This window comes from Leuciscus leuciscus (assembly GCF_965113295.1).
Source record: "Leuciscus leuciscus genome assembly, chromosome: 25".
Taxonomy (NCBI): Eukaryota; Metazoa; Chordata; class Actinopteri; order Cypriniformes; family Leuciscidae; genus Leuciscus; species Leuciscus leuciscus.
In genome coordinates this window covers 1,028,373-1,047,500 of record NC_138724.1, presented here as the reverse complement: position 1 = coordinate 1,047,500, position 19,128 = coordinate 1,028,373, and the positions used below count along the sequence as shown (strand labels likewise).

The 19,128-nt window shown below is 36.4% G+C and overlaps 1 protein-coding gene across 8 annotated transcripts; it reads left to right on the top strand.

Moving 5' to 3' along the window:
* The first annotated feature begins 2,553 nt into the window (after positions 1–2,553).
* Positions 2,554–19,051, top strand: LOC309490549 (uncharacterized protein). 8 transcript variants are annotated; one of them, XM_082159784.1, is made up of 7 exons: positions 2,554–2,566; positions 2,896–2,977; positions 4,796–4,903; positions 9,179–9,297; positions 13,099–13,180; positions 13,324–13,398; positions 18,624–19,051. In XM_082159784.1, exons 4-7 carry the CDS (start codon positions 9,181–9,183, stop codon positions 18,734–18,736), a joined length of 387 nt encoding a protein of 128 aa, XP_082015910.1. In that variant the 5' UTR covers positions 2,554–2,566; positions 2,896–2,977; positions 4,796–4,903; positions 9,179–9,180; the 3' UTR covers positions 18,737–19,051. The 8 variants fall into 8 exon arrangements, 7 of the variants coding, with proteins under 7 accessions (XP_082015910.1, XP_082015911.1, XP_082015909.1 ...); XM_082159785.1 differs by lacking the exon at positions 2,554–2,566 and adding an exon at positions 8,918–9,041 and having other exon boundaries at positions 2,608–2,977; XM_082159782.1 differs by lacking the exons at positions 2,554–2,566; positions 2,896–2,977 and adding exons at positions 2,984–4,002; positions 8,918–9,041.
* Positions 19,052–19,128: the final 77 nt, after the last annotated feature.

Here is a 19,128-nt window from a genome sequence, read left to right as displayed (position 1 = left end):
TCAGAAGAACTGCTGGTGAAGAAATGGTTGATATTGTACATTTACATCTGAATACATCAAATGTGTGTTTTAGAATGGATAGTGTTGAATACTACTTAGTTTTCAGCCCGACTGTAATTGAACAGTAAAGTGAAAATCTTGTAGATGATTTATCTAGTATTGAGATGTCAGTGTTTCTGCTCCACAGGACAGTGCAGACAGCGGAGGAGAAGTGAAGACCTCGAGCTGGGACTCTCTCCAGCACTGCACAAGGATTCACATCTTATACAGCATCTGAACACTTTTACTGTTACTGTACAGATTAAATATTAAATGTTGTATTTCATTTAAGGTTTACTATAATTGAACAAAAAACTGTCTCTAAATATTCCATTTAGATTTCCACTTCTACATGATTTTAACATTACATCGAAAACACTGCAAGTTAAAGTTTAGAAACTATGTTTAGAATTTCTTTTTTTGCTTTGTTTTCCAAAATAAAACTTGTTTTACAATCTTGAGCCTGTGTTAACTCTTTATTAAATGTGTTTGTAATTAAGCCATTTCTGCCAGTCATTTGAGAGTTAACAGTGTTTTATACCATGGTCTGGGTGAATACTCGATGCTGATTGGCTGCAGGGTGTCCATTATAAAGTGCTAGAGGACACCTAGTAAAGGAGTTCTGGTGAAACTGACTGTTTACCGTTCGAAATGAATAAATAAATGCGCTGGCTACATCAGCTGTGAGTAACCATAGCAACAGGCAGTAAACTGAAGGCTTCTACGAGCTGAGCGGACTATAAACAAAGAGTATAGAAGCCCAAGAGGCGAAACTCAATAGAACGCTCCATAGCAACAGTTGCCCCCATGACGTGACAGTGCGGCCGCCATTATGGACTGAAAACTGAAGGAAAACGCCGAAAAATAATGGGAGTCAATGGCACTGAACCAACTTAACATAACAAAAACTTAATTTTTTCTGGCCGTCATATCTAAATATGAAAACAATTTAAAATACATCAATGAGGATGACCGACGTTAAATGACAGAAAATGTTACGTCTATGTGTTGGTTATGCATGGCCTAATTGCCCTTAGGAAAATAGTATTTTGGGACAAAATATTACTATAGAAGTACTATAAGACTACTATAGAAATACTATAGCGGCTCTAGGATATTATAGAGGTATTATTTTGGTAGCCTACCATTCACAACTTTTGATAGTGGAAGCGCAAATAAATCCAAGTTCCGTACCGTAACGCTCAGTGGAAACGAGCCATACATACTTCTGTGATGTTCTGTAATACCTCTATAATATTTTAAAGCTGCTATAGTATTTCTATAGTAGTCTTATCATACTTCTATAGTATGTCCCACATTACTATAGTATTCCTATAAGATTACTATAATATTTTGTCCCAAAATACTATAAGATTCCTAGTACTTTTTCGTAAGGGTATGTCCCCCACCGAATCGGCTTCATTAGCCTACCACTTATGGTTTGCAAAGATACAATTATAAAATTACTGCAAACCTTTAATCTATCAATATTTATGTTCTATTATGCATTTTCCTTGTTATATGAATAACAGAAATTCATGAAATAATATATAGGCAGACACACAGTAATAAGATATTTATTCAAATGTTGATTTTGAAATTAGTGAACATCACCATATGATTTGGAAAAATAAATAGATAAATAAATAAATAAAATTATAAATGAACATTTCTAAAGACAGTTAATCTTTTACATAGAATATCACAAAAATATGAACAACTTGTTTTTTCAACATCTTCAGTGAAAGTGCACACAGTGAACGTTTCAATGGCAAGAACAAAAACAATCTGTGAATGTCCTATTACAGGCGGAAAGGTACAAAAAAGATGTGCAATCTAGCAAGTGCACACATGAACTATAAACAGTAGTAAAATGGAAGTGGTGCCATAAGATCTCAGTAATTAATCAGACACCACCATCTATTACCGCTAACGATTTCAGCTGCTTTCAGTCCATAATGGCGGACGCGCCTCCGCAGCGCCATCTACAGACTGTTATCCATAACACAACAGAGTTTCGCCTCTTGGGCTTCTATACTCTTTGCTATAAATATCTCCGGTTGCTAAATAAACCGTCAGGCGTAACCAGGGAAACCAAGTTATTGTTTGTAAAAACTTTAGATTTCGATTGTAAAACTAATTCAAATATAAACTAATGTTTTAAAAATGTGTTATTTGGCAAGTGACCATGGTATAAGTGGGTTAATGCCCTTCGAGGTGTCCATTGTCAGAAATCTAAAGACTTCGGCGGAGGCAACCGCTGGGCATCTGACGGTTCACGCCTCGCCGTCGTCCATTAATACCTGACAATGGACACCTCGAAGGGCATTAACCCTTACGTAGTGTACAGTATGTACAGTTAATCACACATTCAGTCAGCGCTGGCATGACTCGTGTTCAACTGCAGACTAGGTTGTAATTGAATGAATTGTATTCTCCCATGATGAAAGGTCAGACAGTGTCACGATCAGTGTTGGGGGTAACGAGTTACAAAGTAACGGATTACAGTAACTACCCATACAGAAATGTAATATATTCACATATATGTGAGACACTGTTAAATATATTGAAATATATTTTGAAAATATATTTTCAACATGCATAAAAATTCAAGCATAACAGTTGATCTACATGTTGCATGTATAAATATGTGTACATGTATGTGACAATATATTTCATGCCTCATGTCATATGAAAATACATGAGGCATGAATAGTGTCACATTGTCACAGATGGTGTTGGGTTATGTTTCAGTTTCTTGTCATGTGCTTCCCTGGTTTGTCATTTCTTGTGAACCTGCCATGTACTCCCCTGTTCATGTGTCTTGTTCTCATTGGTTCATTGTTTTGTTCACAGGTATATGGTCACTGTCTCAAAGAGCATGCACAAAGTCCAAATTAAAAAATTCCCCATCGTCTAAATGAAACAATTCCCCATCGTAAGTACACATTGATGGCCTAAGACACGAAGCGAGCGGTTTGTGTGAGAAAACGAACAGTATTTATAGTTTTTAACTCTTGTACACAACAATGAAAAACCCCTTACAAAAAATAACTGCAGTACAATGAAGTACAACTGCAGTAAAACTGCAGTTCAAAGCAGTATAATTGCAGTACAATGAAGTGCATCTGTAGATTTGCACTGCAGTATAACGAAGTATAGATACAATATAACTGCAGTACATTGAAGTTCAACAGCAGTAAAACTGCAGTACAAAAAGTACAACTTCATTATAGTGAAGTATAACTGCAGTACAACTGTAGATCTGCTGTATAATGAAGTATATTGAAACCAGATTGAAACAATAACACTGATGCACTGATATGCATGTGAAGACTTTAAATGCAAAAACCTCATCTGACTTTTTTTTTTTAATCAGGCTCCTATGTTTAGGTTTAGTAATTTCACTTTAATGGCAATGAGGTCATTTTAGTTGTCATTAAAGTGAAATTATTGAAACTAATAAAGGAGCTTTATAAAAAAATAAAAAAAAAAAAAAAAAAAAAACGCTTATTTAAATAAATAAAAAACCTTCAGATGGACTTTTTGGTTTTTGCATATGAAGTCTTCATAGGTCTACCGTTTGTACTGCAGTTATGCTGTTTTGTAAGACGAACTTTTTCACCCGCCCGCATAAATTGCCCGCACGTGACCAGATCTTCTTCCTTCGCGCGGTCGTTGTCCTCACAACGAGTCTCGAGATCAGCTGATGCTCATTACGGGTTACGGGTCAGTCAGCGTATTTTCCCGTAGTGTCTGCTCCATAAAATACGGTTTGGTTGATTATTCACTGACGACATCATTCATATACGTTCATATTTGTGGACTATCACAATTAAAACACAAAGACATGACAGAAATACAACCCGTGGTCATTCACAAGTGGAACGGAAGAGAGGCGTTTTCTGGAAGAAAAGAAGTTCAATAAGCGAGGTTGGCCTTGTCAACTCATTCAGTTTAGCGGTGAGTATAACGTGCTAATGCCCTCAAATCTGTTTATTTTAATTTTAGAGATATGTAAAAAGACTTTAAGTAACGATGTTATTCAAACCGGTGTGAGCAAGAGGAAACGCGCTTACTGTGTTAGTTTTACACTGTTTTGTGTTCTGTTTGCAGCATTAGGCCTATTTCATGTTTTTATCACTGTAACTTACACAAAATTCAGTTTATTAATGATAATGATAATTGTACTCATCTTTTTTTATGTTAGCCTAAATTGGTATCACTTTATAACAAGAACTAACTATGAGCAATACATTTGTTACAGTATTTGTAAGTTTGTAACTTTAAGGTTAATAAAAATACAGCTGTTCATGTTAGTTCATGTTAGTTCACAGTGCATTAACTAGGCTAATGTTTACAAGGTTTTAATAAAACATTAGTAAATGTTGAAATTAAAGATTAATAAATGCTGTATAGGTGCAGTTCTTTATTAGTTCATGTTAACTAATGTAGTTAACTAACGAACCTTATTGTAAAGTTTTACCGTTAAATTTCTTTGGAATATCAGACACTACTGGATATACATAAAAAATACAAGCAATTATGTTCAATAGTTAATTGACATTAATGTGCAGAAAAAGATTTTTTTTTTTTAAATACTTCTTATTGTGTGATTGCTATTTTCAGGAAAATGCTCTGGTAACAACTAAAAACAGAAGATTTAAAAATGTAGGCTAATCCAACAGAAGATAATGGGTGAAACAGATGCACTCACAGTATTTAAAAATGATTGTGTCTTTCTGCTTTTCTTCAGAAATGCATGTCATTGTGCAAGTTGTGTAGACTGTCAGTGGAGTGATAAAAAGATCTCAGATTTCATCAAAAAGATTAAACGAACGTCTTGGATTGGAACGACATGAGGGTGAGTAAATAATGACATAATTTTCGTTTTTGGGTGAACTAACTACTTTAACTACCGTTCAGATATTTCAGTATCGATATTTATCGAAATATCGATATTTTTGACAACACTACTATAGAGTAGTATTGTATCCTTCATATCTCCAAAAAGTCTTTAGTTTTATCATATTTATAAAAGAAAGATAGGCTGTACCGAGTCTTTCCGGAAAAAAGCGAGCGTCTGGAGGCGGGCCGTGTTAAAGCTGTGCTGCTAACGCGTCGATTGCTAACATAGACAGTATATGATTGCTAACAACACACAGAGACATTTGAAGCAGTTTTACTCACCACCTGCGACCGCGAACCTTTATCATTGCGACTGCTCGATCCTTAAGCATTAGACGATCTGCAAATCCATTGATCTGGGCTTTGTTTATAAAACAATCATTGTCGAAATGCAGGGAACAAACAGTCTTGCACATCTCCATTTTTGCCCCGGAAAAACAAACTCCATCCACTGTTCCTAACGCTGGGTTCTTTGGGAAGCTAAACACGGTAAGCTTTCCCTCACATCCAAAAACACACTTTGAAGAGACATTCTTGAACAAATCCTATGCAGCGCTGCCGATGATTTCCTGTTGATGTGCGCGGTCTCGCTCTCCTCTGGTCGACGTGTGCGCGGGCGAGCTTTTCCGGGAGAAATGCTCATATAAGGAGTTCCTCTCTGGTCTACGTCATTAGATCCATGATCGAAAAAAATCAGCCGAAACTTGTACCAACCCGGAAGTAAGATTTTCGGCACAGAAAATTCTCTGTTATTCGTCTAAAATATTTTTTTTAAACTTTGGCCATGTTTAGCATGAGAATCCATCTCTTTAACACTGTAAACAACTCTGAATGCATGAACCCCCCCCCCACAAAAAATCACACAACGCACACGACACGTCCAATTCGCGAACTAATGACTCCTTTGAACCGATTAATTTTAATGAATGGTTAAAACAACTGATCTTTCCAACAGTGAACTCAGGAGACGTCTGAATCGGTGTATAACTAATCAGTAACACTTTATAATAAGGTTCTATTTATTACATAAATTACATAAAAAGTACAGTTTGCTAACTCAAGCTTAAACTTTAAAATAAATAAAACCACTTTTTTAAAAAAAAGTAAAACATTTTTCCACACAGTGCTATCAAGAATCGAGAAAAAAGAGAGAAAAAAGAATCGGATCGATAATCAGAATCGTCAGTGGCATTATTATTGATAAAATGTTATCAAATCCCATCCCTATGTGAAGACAGTAAAATTATAATTAAACATTAAAGAACATGCATGTTTTTTAATAGTTTTTTTTAAGATTTAAAAGATTAAAACATTTTGCTAACATGCTCTTATTGTGTGTCACTGTCAGTCTTGTTACATCAGTGCAAAACTAGGGTATGCAGATTAATTATTATTATTATACATCATTCATCAGCATGCATTGATTAATCCCATGGCATGTATAAAAAAAATAAAGTTAGTCTGCACCCCTGCCCCCCCGACACTGTCACCTTTTTTAGTGTGTGGAGTTTGCAGGTATGATTTTTATCCATATCCTTCACATCTACTGCAGTCAGATTCACCCGTTTTCACTCTGAAGCAGGGCTCCAGACTAACTTTTCCACTGGTTGCACTGCTGCCACCAACTTACTCAGTTGGTCGCACCTGCATATGATTTGGTCGCACCTTCTTTTTTGTTTGTTTTTTTGCTACATGCCATGGGATTAATCAATGCATGCTGATGAATAGTGGTCTTAATCTGCATACCCTAGTTTTGCACTGATGTAAAAAGACTTGACAGTGACACAAGACCTCATGTTAGCAAAATGTTTTAATCTTTTAACTCTCAAAAAAACTATTAAAAAACATGTATGTTCTTTAAAGTTTGATTATAAATTTACTGTCTTTACATAGGGATGGGGATTTTATCAATATCAATGCCACTGACAATTCTGATTATCGATCCGATTCTTTAACGATTCTCTTATCGATTCTTGATAGCACTGTGAGGAAAAATGTTGTCATATGCTTTTCAAAAAAACAAGTGGTTTTATTTATTTTAAAGCTTAAGCTTGAGTAAGCAAACTGTACTTTTTATGTAATTTATGTAATCAATAGAACCTTATTGTAAAGTGTTACTGATTAGTTATACATTGATTCAGACGTGTCCTGAGTTCAGTGTTGGAAAGATCAGTTGTTTTAACCATTCATTAAAATGAATCGGTTCAAATGAGTCGTTAGTTGGCGAATTGGACATGTCATGCGCGTTGTGTGATTATCCCAGCAGTTAGGACATGGACATCCAAGATTTCTGTCAACACAGAAAACATTTCATCATTGGATAGTTTTTTTCGTTTAATTAAAGTGTTGTTTTATGTCAGCTGAATGTCCGGAATGCTTTTCAGAGAAGATAAGGCAACTTATTTAGCACAATTCACCCAGCGGTAATTCAGGAAAAAAAAAATCTCCGAATGCTCCACATGAAACTTTGGTCTTCCGACCTTTTACCACCGTGTCGATTTATTTTGATTAAAATGTGCGAGGGAGAGAGAGCAAGACAGCGCTTAGTTTGTAGACGGTGAAGTCTTGTTTACACTTTCGCCTGCTCCGAAGAGAGTGTGTGCGCGCGCAACCGGGTCTCTCTCTCTGCTCGTTCAGTTAAACATGAAAACATGTAACGTTAGTTCATCTACATTACTCACCGATCAAATAAGTCTTTGGCGGGACAAAAATTAATTTTGGCGGGCGCTAAAACAAGTTCAATGCAGGAAAATTCATGCGTGAATTTAACTGAGTTGTACATGACCATGCACTCGCACAAATGCGACCACATACAATTTTAACTCGCACATTCTCAAAAAATGGTCGCATATGCGACCATTTTGGTCGCAGTCTGGAACCCTGCTCTGAAGGAATCACTCACATTTTCTGTGCACTTGTAATGACACATCAAGGATGTTAAGAGGCTAAAAGCAGGTTTAAAACTTGCCCCATTGAAGTCAACAGGGTGCAAATTTTAAAAATAGAATAACTCGGTGTAGGCAACACCGATTTGTGTCGTTGTTCTCTGTATTGACAGCACTCCAAATGTACAAAAAAATGAGCTCAATGTTAAAATTGACCGGAGTTCTCCTTAAACTATTACTCTAATATTAAAAATGGTTGATATTTTTTGCAAAAACATTGATGCATTATTATTATTAACTAGAACTTTTATGACTCTTATTATTTTCATATTTCCTTATTGTCCGTGCAGAGGCCATTTCATTTCATTTTATTTATTTTTTCTTTGTGAGGTGCATGTTATTCAGACATTTATTTATTGTTTACACCAGGGTTCGAATTACGGGGGAGCTAAGGGGAGCTCGGCTCCCCTGAAAAGGACCTGGGCTCCCCTGAAAGCCTACTTTGAGACATTTAGGGGGAGCTCTAAAACACTGTCCATTTTTTGTGTCGCATATAGATTTAGATTTTCTGTACATTTCTTGTACATTCTGTACAAGGGAAAACTCCTTTTCTCGAGAATATTGAAGCCTTTATTTTAAAACTCATTGCAGCAGCACAGACGAGAGCATCAGAGCTCGCGCGAGCGCGCTGATAGGCTGTGCTGAGGCAACTGCACAAACCAATGGCGAGAAAGCAGAAGAGCGCGATCCAATAGGAGCGCTTGGCACCCTGCCAGACTCTGCGCGCCAAATAGAAGAGTATAAATACAGAGAAAACTCGCCATATGACAGATCTAATCGACTGAAGCGAAAACACCTGACGTGAGAGAAATATCACGGCAAGGCAACGCAGCAGTACTCGTTCCCTTATCTCTAAGGGAACCGAGGTTACGTAAGTTACCAAGTACGTTCTGTACTGTTTACTGTAAACCTATTGTTTTAAATGCCCGAACATGCACCAAAAGCGTTAAAGTCAGTCAGGGAGGATCGGAAAATAGGGCTCCCCCGAAAGCCACTTTGTAATTCGAACCCTGGTTTACACCAAGATGAAGACAATGAAAGTCTCACAGCAGAGAGCACTTATGGAGAAGATCCAGAAAAAAGACTTGCCACAACCATACAAGGACATACGGGAGGACATATCAGACCTTTGAGAATTTGTTGTAGAGAGTAAGATCTGCACAATATGTGCCTTATTATTTACGTCTCTTAAGAATAAGATCTAACATTTTAGGAATATTTTATATTTCTTTTGCAAATTCCTTCGTACCCTCAATGTGAAGTATATTGTTGATTTTGCATTTAAGAAATGGGAAACATGGAAGAGTCACTTCGTGTTATTCAACAGTCTATTGCGGAGCTTAAAAACATGGTAACAGCACCTGGACAGTACCCAGTACCATCAGACAATGCAGCCAACACTAGTGTAAGTTTCTCAGACACCAAATCACTTAAAATCTTTCTTTTGATATGTAGTTTTCTTTGACCAAAAACTAACTTCCTTGTTTTTGATTATTCTAACTGTTCTAATACTTTTCAAGTTTTTTAAAGGAGTCATACCCTAGTATTACCTTGGATACCTGCTGTATTATAGTCTTTCAGGCCCTTCTAAAAAAGAAAAGTGGAAAAAAAATAAACACAGAGCTCCTCAGACCCTTATTTCTGTAGGCATTATTGTCTCGCGAGATCTGATGCGATATTTTGGCTGTCGTGGACGGTCATTTTAATAATGCAAATGAGGGGCGCGTTGATTGGTTGCAGGAAGGAGGGGGGTTGACACCGCATGTAACGCTTTAGCATATCATTACAAACTGACATCATGGCGCAAGTTGTGAATGAATGCGACCGGCTTCCCGGCCAGTGTATAAGTATGAGGCTCCGTTTAGGGCTTAAATCAAACTTCATTCACGCACACATATATGAAACACGCTTGCATATATAATAAGTAGTCACACATACATGTATATGAACCCTCACGCACATAAAGTTACTCATATGAGACACTAGAGGTGGGCGATACTCCAAATTTTGGTATCGATCCGATACCAAGTAAATACAGGGCCAGTATCGCCGATACCGATACCAATACTTTTTAATTTTAAAAGCATGCACTTGAACTTGTATGCACTTTCCTGTGCTAGAGCAGTGTGTCATGATTTATGAGGTGAATGCATCATTAATATGCTAAATCTGAAAACGTTTTCATGACTACTAAATATTTTGTGATTTGTGCTCTCAATTCGCCTGTAATTATTAGTCAGTGACTTTTACAAAACTACCCTAATTATAGTAAAAGTACTATTGTACACTAGCCTACTGTTCAAAAGTTTGGGGTCTGTAAGATTTTTAATTCTCTTCTGCATTTATTTGATCAAAAATACAGTAAAAACTGTAATATTACAATTTAACATAGGCTATCTGTTTTCTATGTCATACTAAACTGTAATTTATTCAATTGATCAAAACGTAATTTTCGGCATCATTACTCCAGTTATGATGATAATTAATTTGAATATGCTGATTTACAGCTCAGAAAACATTTCTTATTATCAATGTTGAAAACAGTTTCATATTTTTTTGTGGAAACCATGATGCAGAATTATTTGATGAACCAAATTGAAAGAACAGCATTTATATGAAGTAGATTTTTTTTAACAGTGAAAAACCCTTGACTGTCACTTTTGATCAATTTAATGCATCGATCCTTGTTGAATAAAAATATTAATTTCATTTTAAAAAATCTTACTGTCCTCAACATTTTGAACCGTTATATACACTTTTGGTTTGTTTATTGCTAAATAACTCCCGATTGTTTCTGTCATCTAAGCAAGGCTTCGTTTCCCAAACGTGCCTGTGAGCTCAGCGAAGCACCAGCATCGAACGCTCTCTGTGATTGATTGGTCTCGTCTTGTATCCAGATGACTAGGAGAAAAAGTTCTATCCTACACAATTATCCGCTAACATTCGCTTATTTTTCCACTTAGAAGCTTATTTTACGCACTGAATTGCGTGCTAAATTAATAAAAATTACTGGTAAAAAAAAACAAAACACATTTGGATCGATATTTTTATGTGAGGATCGATCCTTTTCGATACCACGTCAGTATCGAAGTATCGATATTTTAGGATCGATCCGCCCACCTCTATGAGACACGAGCACAGCACACACACACAAATATAAGACGTGAGCACACACACACACAAACTAGACGGCGCCTCATATATAAGCGTTAGGCAATAAATAAACAATAACCGAATTCATGATGATCTCAGTCATTTGTTTTTTGCAAAGTACGTTAGCAGCCATTCCCCATACCTCGAAGCTAATACTCCCGCCAGTGTTGTGCCTGAACGCGTTCATTGAACGATAGTTCATCAACTCGTTCATATTTTGGGTGAAAGTGAACTGAACGTACCGCATTACTGCCTGATGAACGTTACTGTGAACTCGTTCATTCTGGTGTCTGTGAACGCCACGCTCTCTCAGTTTAACTTCGTTCAGTAGGATGCCAGATTTCTATAAAGCCTTCCAGGCGAAAACCCACCTAGATGCTGTTTGTTACACACAGTAGAGCAATAAAAACACAGTCTCACCGTTTCAATTGCAGGCAATTTTGTTGGAATGGCGCTTTTCCCGAGCTTCGATGCCAACTTCGCCTGATATTGCCCCAAATTTGTGAAGGATTTCGGCGTACAATGTTTAGCACAAACACGTAACGATAAGCCAGTGGGAAGGGTTGAAGGAACCGCGTCATTGAAAATTTATTTAATCCACTGGTCCCTGATAGCTAGGTCCGTTCTTGGTAGAGAAAACACATTTACATGTTGATTCTGGCAGTCAACCACAGAGCAACTCACGTGTGCACTTCGTTTCTGCATCTTTCGCGACTGAATATGAGGGGGAGAGGGGAGAGGGGAGAGGGGAGAGGGTAAGGGCGAGCTTCCTGCTGCGCTGTCCATATATGGCATATCCTCCCCCGTCGTGACGTCAAGACAGAGAAGAAATCAAAGGGTGTTTCTCAAAACCAAGAATGCAAAGAACGGACTTGTGTTCTTGGGGAGAACGCTCTTGCTAGTTGTTCTTGGAAGAATGAACTCACAAGGTGACGAGCACACAGAACGCCGCTGACAGTTTGAGACGATGTGTTCTTGCTGGTATTGCGCAATAACACCCCCGCACAGACGCCGTCTGCAGTGCCCAAACATAACGAGAATTATTGACGGTAACAGCCAGGCTTTATCGCCCAAGCCTACCCCTCAGCTCAAGGGATTACTCTACAACTGTACACTATGTAAAGTATATTCATAACAATAAAGCTACCTACGCTGAAGATTCTCACTTCCGAAAACGTTTGAGCGCATTTTCGAAAAATGCCAATATTTGAAATCTACACAGTTGATTTCTCGCATCAAATGTTCTCAGAAGTGAATTTAGCGATGAAATTGTAGAAAAACGACTTGCTGTATTGACCTCTCGTTCCTCGAATGCCGAAATGAATGCTGGGATATTTCTGCCGTCAAGTTCACACAAGTTACCAACCAATGCATCCTCGGTAAAATGGGCGTGTCAAGAACACTTCCGGGATTTTTAACCGTTCTTGCCAAAATGCAAACTTGTGTATTGGGACGGTACTTGGGCAGCGACTGATGACGTTTCACAAGTCCACAAGAACGCAAGTACAGACAAGAACGCATATTGAGAAACGGCCAAAATCTCGTATTTGAGTGCGCGTGCACGTGGGCTATTTTACAAACCCTGAGGTAAACAAACGCTTCACTTTTAAATATCGGCTTCCCGGCCAGTGTATAATCGTTAGGCAATCATAACATACATTGATTCTCGTGGAAAAGTGAAGATTGTAGGTGATCACTCCTTTAAGAATAAGCCTAACCCCAGTGAGTGTTTTTACAATATACAGACACACACTAGTGCTGGGGATCGATACAGATGTCCAGATTCAATTTGATTCCGATTAGCAAGATTTCAATTTTTGGTTCGATTTAATAATTTTCATAAAAAAAAATTGTGATTCTCAATTTATCCAGAATTGTGCATCTTTATTGTATTATAAAAAAAATAAGGTTATGACACCAAACACCATTTGATTTTTATGAGCCTGAATATTCGAATGCAATATTTTTGAAAAATGCCCATCACTACTTCTTATTTTTAATAACAAAGATAAAATAAAACGTTATCTGGTCATTTTTGTTGTTGTATCCTTAGGTTGAAATCTATCCTGGATCAGAAGTGTTTGTGTCCAGAAGTGCATGGAGGGCAGCATCATGCCAATACGTCCACTTCTATGGTAAGGTGTCTCCTCTGTAGTGTTTTTGACATGGAGACTCTTCTCCGAAGCAACCTTAGAGGTACATTTACAAGTACTAATAGTAATATACCATTATACTTTAAATGTTTCTTCCTACAAGTATCACTGTTTCCGGTATTTAGGTGGAAAATCCAAGACCGCATGCGGTGAAGAGGCAAGAGATGGCCTGGATCCAGGGAAGGTCAAGGCAATTATGAGTAAGTTTATTAATTGGTCTGTTTAAACGTATGACTGAACCATAGACTGCAAATATAGAAACCTCCTGTATTTGAGCCTGTCATAAACAGCCCTGAAAGAGACCTTTTGACGGGAAAAATTAGTGAAAAATTACATGGTTTTTGCTTTCTTTCGCAAATATTTTGTCCTCCCCCGAGAATTTTTTTGCATTCCGACCGGGGGTTAAAAACGGGGGGAAAAATGTAATAGGTTATATTTACAGTACCAGTCAAAAGTTTGGAAACATGACTATTTTTAATGTTTTTGAAAGAAGTTTCTTATGCTCATCAAGTACAGTAATATACATCAACAGTAATATTATTAAATATTATTACAATTTAAAATAATTGTTCTCTTTTTTAATAAAATGTAATTTATTTTTGTGATGCAAAGCTGAATTTTCATCAGCAAGTACTCCAGTCTTTGGTGTCTTATGATCCTTCAGAAATCATTCTAATATGATGATTTATGATAAATGTTGGAAACAGTTGTGCTGCTTAATATTTTTTTATAACCTGAGATACTTTTTTCAGGATTATTTGATGAGTAAAAAGTTAAAAAGAACTGTATTTATTTAGAATAGAAATCTTTTGTAACAATATACACTACCGTTCAAAAGTTTGGGAACAATAACTATTTTTTAAAGAAATTAGTACTTTAATTCAACAAGAATGCGTTAAATTGATAAAAGGTGATGGTAACGATTTATATTGTTAGAAATGTTTTTATTTTGAATAAATGCTGTTTTTATGAATAAATGCTGTTAACGTTTTACTCATCAATGAATCCTGAAAAAAGTATTCCAAAAAAATATATTAAACAGCACAACTGTTTCCATCATTGATAATAACTGAGTATCAAATCAGCATATTAGAATGATTTCTGAAGGATCATAAGACACCAAAGACTGGAGTACTTGCTGATGACAATTCAGCTTTGCATCACAAAAATAAATTACATTTTAAAGTATATTAAAAAAGAGAACCATTATTTTAAATTGTAATAATATTTCATAATATTACTTTTTTTTTTTTTTTTTTTTTTTTTTTTTAACTGCAGGCTTGATGAGCATAAGAGACTTCTTTCAAAAACATTAAAAATAGTATGTTTCCAAACTTTTGACTGGTACTGTATATTTAGTTATTTTATATTTTAATATACTTTCAAATATAATTTATTCCTGTGATCAAAGCTGAATTTTCAGCATCATTACTCCAGTCTTCAGTGTCACATCCTTCAGAAATCATTGTAATATCCTGATTTGATACTCTACTAAATACTTTGGTATTTTTCAATGTTGGAAATGGTTGTGCTTCTTAATATTTTCTTTTATAACCTGTGATACTTTTTTCAGGATTCATTAATGAATAAAAAGTTAAAAAGAACAGCATTTATTCAAAATAGACTACTTTTCTCACAATGTAAGTTGTTACTAGGGATGTTAACGATTAATCGATTAATTGATGATAATTCATTTAATCGATAAAACTTAAGCAGGTTCATGCTGCTCAAACCTTCATGTAAACACCTTAATCGATCCGATTGAGCTCGATCCGAATGAAATTTCGATCGGATTGAAAGGGGTGAAATGCAATGTGGCGCCGCATGATTAACATCGCGCAACATCAGCATCACACGTGCACACGGAACACACATGTAGGAAACCTTGTGAATTACAGCCGTTTCACACCGCAAGCGTGAACGGTGCATATTTTTTCAGCATCCATGTTAATCAATGAGTGCATTTACACTGCGAGCAGGAGCGTCGCGTGAGCAGCAGTGAAGCGGTTTCGGCGCTGAGTCTATTTTTGCTGTGCAGCTCACGCTCAATTAAAATGAAAGCACACTTTTGATGGACAAAATAAATGTGATTTCACACAAAAATGGCCTAAACTGCACATAATTTGCATGTCTAGTGTGTTAAGTTTTAACAGAAGTGTTTGATGTCAGAAAAGAAAATGAAGACTCAAAAATATTTCTAGAAAATGTACCCATTTAAACTTGTCTTAATTATTCAGTTTGGGTAAAACTATATAGTTTTATAGGTTTGGCCAGAACCTAGTGGCCTTGACCTTGGTATTTGGGGGGCCTTGTCATGGAAAAGTTTGGGAACCCCTGATATAAAGTAACACTAGCCAAAGGATGACAAAAATGAACGGATGCTGTGTTGATGCGTTAATTATTTTATCAATATTTAATCAATTTAACGTGTTAACATTGACAGCCCAAATGTATTTATTCCATAATCTCAGCATTTTGTGCATAATCACATAGCCTTGACATCGCGATTGCGATATGATTAATTGTGCTGCACTAATGATTACTGAAGGATCATGTGACACTCAAGACTGAAGTAATGATGCAAATTCAGCTTTGATCACAGGAAATAAGTAAATTTAAAAATGTTACACTATATTCAAATAGTCAAACAGTTAGGCTATTTTAAACTTAATTTTAATTAACTGAGCATTGGTGTTTTGGCACAGAGTTGACAACTCGGTTGCGGTCCGTGCGGGCATGAATCTCAGAGTTTGTGGAACCATGTCAACTGCCTGTTGCTTGTTTATCTTTGTTTTCTTCGGAACAGGTGCTTGGAAATGTTCATTGTCACATCTGTAAAAACAAACAAAAAACAAAACACTTGAGCATGCTCATAACACATACACATCAAAAACACATCAAATAAACTGTAGGTATTATCATTATCAATCACTAATGGCCATGGATTAAAAAAGACAACAGTTGTTGTAATTTCATACAAGAACATGTACTTTTGTATTATGACGATGTAAACAATTGCATTTCATCAGTAAAATATAACGTCTGTTTACTCAGTATGATTCTCGATCACACTGAGAACTGAACGACACCTGCGTTCCCCTCTGCGAGGTGCTGGAGAAGGAGAGCTTGATGCAGCCACATTCCTAAAAAAAACAAAAAAAACACGCATTGTCCAAAATAAACTGATTAATGGTTATGGACGCATAATGTATGTATATATCTGTTGATGGGCCATAGGACAGAGAAATAACTATTGATGGGCCGTAGACTGCGTCACCGCGAGTATCTGTTTATGGGCCATAGGCTATAGACCGCATGCATTTAGAGCATTTCAAACATGTACACCTGTATTCACAAACTTCTGTGCATAAGGCAGTATTTTAGCATGATAAGCAGGGCCATAGGCTAACCAAAATCTAACATTTTATACATAAAAATATATTGTCTAGTATTTAAACAGTATCACATTTTAACTGAAGCTAAAATATATTTGGACCAAATCACATAGGTTATATTTACATAGATATCCGCAAAGCTAAATTAGGCATAAGGCAGTATTTTAACATGATAATCAGTGTCAGAAGCTAAACAAAACTGAGCTAAATATATTGTGTATATTAATATGTCTAGTAACTTATCATATTACAAATGTTTACACCAGAGCATAGCTTACAAGAAAGTAAGGGACACTGTTAGGCAATATTTCCCATAAGATGTCAAAAGCTAGCCAAAACTAGGCACAATATAGTCTGAAATTTATACGAGAACTATATTATCAGGAGAAGAATTATATAACACCAAACAACTTACTCCGTATCCTTGGCAGGATCAACTCTCTTCAAAATACAACTGTTCGTCATCTTGAGTTTCAATCTTGCTCTGAGGAAAAGGTGAATTCTTCCTCGCTGTCCAGAATCCTCTGAAGGGCCTCTTTACCAGAGTAGCGTGCCATACTCAAAACGTGATGAACTATCAGTGAATCTGATGAAGGAAGTTCGTGTTTTTGTATCATTGATCAGGGGCATGTGTGATGCATATAGATCACCTAAACTATTTACCATGTGAATAGCACCTGGGGTATGGCGGCCTCAGCTCATTAGGGATGAAGGGAGAACGAAAAAACTGTACATCTCCATGGTTTCAAACGGATTACATAAAATGAGAATATTTGTTTTTTATATGAATTACTTAATTTAAAAGTAGACATTCCAAGCTTTATAAAGACATCTCTCATGAAGGTGTGGCTAATATTCGCTGAGTTACAGTTTATTTTCAGACACGTTTTAGAATGGACTTCACTGACAGAGAGATGGCAGAACTCGCATCATGTTTAAACCATTTCTGATGACCAACAAAACACATATCTCCGACTGGTGGAAAAACTTGTAACTCCATTTGAGCTTGATTTGGTCAAAAATGTAAAAAATGGCATTAAAAAGCATTAGATTTAATTTGAAGATACCTGCTGAAACCCTGTTCTGTCATTAATTACTCACCTTCAAGCCCCAAAAAGGTAGTAAAGACATCAGTGCTTTGTGAAAAAAACATAATTTGGCACTTTATTTACATATAATCTCCAACGCTGTCATGATCCTGCCATCTAGTCCTTGAGGTTCTTTAATTCTTGAGGCAGGATCATGACAGACCCATGTTTTATGTGGACACACATTTCCTTTTTCTGGGCCATGTGCTTGTGTTGTCTCATCATCTAGCCCCGCTCTCCTTGTTATCCTTGTTTAGTCATTATTGTTTCCCCATTATCACCTGTTGCCCTCATTATTTGTTCCCTATTTAATCCCCTCATGTCTGCTGTCTTGTGTCGGTTCATTGTCATTCAATGTCAAACTTTGTCAAACATTGTGTGATCACTCTGTGAGTATTCCTGTCAAGTGGATTGTCTAGTGTAGTTCTGATCTTGTATTTGCTGTTTGTTTATTGTCTAGTTAATTGTCAAAGTCATAGTCCAGTTTAGTCACACGTTGTCCTGTCTAGTCTTGTTTTGCCCCCTCGTGGGTTTTGTTTTCCCTTTTATTTGTATATAATAAACCTAGTGTGTCCTGCAAACTGTCTGCTATTGGGTTCATCCTTCAACCTCATAACAAACGCACGTTCACACAACGTCTGCCCTTGCTGCTCTAGTGGAGATTAATATTTTGTAAATAAAGTGGTGATCTTTTTTTTTTTCACAAACAAAACACTCCACTTGTCTTTACTACCTTTCTGGGGCTTGAAAGTGGTAGTTGTGTAGAATGTCAATGGAGGGAGAGATAGCTCTCAGATTTCTTAAAAAAGATCTTCATTTGTGTGAACGGAATGTCTTACGGATTTGGAATGACGTGAGGATGACTAAATAATGACAGAATTTGCATTTGTAGGTAAACTAATCCTTTAACCATAACCACTGACATCTTGTATTGTTTTGCAGATGCTGTCATAAAACGTCACGAAAAGGCAACTGTTGGACAGTTGGGCCAGGCCATTAATTCCAAGTTGGCAGAACTGAGGTTCCAAAACAAGAAGAAAGAAACAGTTTTATAATTACTTTTTTTATTATAAATGTTTTGTTCTACAACGTACACTGCACACATTCACACCCAAACATCTAGATACTTATTAAAAACTTATGATTTCAAAAGTTAACATAACTTCAACTAAATTCGTGTTTTCAGTATAGTTGTGTGCAATTTAGGTTGTAGAACATAACTCAAAGTATCCTCAAGTTGTTTACCACAGGCTTTATTTAGCTTGATTCATGTTTGAATCAATTCATGATTGATGTTTTAAGTGCAGTTAATATTATATGTACTTACTTTACCCTGTTTGTCAGCATCAATAAAAACATAATTTTGTGTAGTAGTGTGTTCCTGAATGCAATGTAAATATTTACATATATGGAGACTATTTGCATCAAGTGGGAGTAAATGTGAATA

Coding starts and splice junctions, on each gene's coding strand:
- LOC309490549 (XM_082159784.1), top strand. CDS start 9,181: ATGGGAAACATGGAAGAGTCACTTCGTGTTATTCAACAGTCTATTGCG. Junction 9,298..13,098: donor ACAATGCAGCCAACACTAGT/GTAAGTTTCTCA, acceptor TTGTATCCTTAG/GTTGAAATCTATCCTGGATC. Junction 13,399..18,623: donor GAAGGTCAAGGCAATTATGA/GTAAGTTTATTA, acceptor ATTGTTTTGCAG/ATGCTGTCATAAAACGTCAC.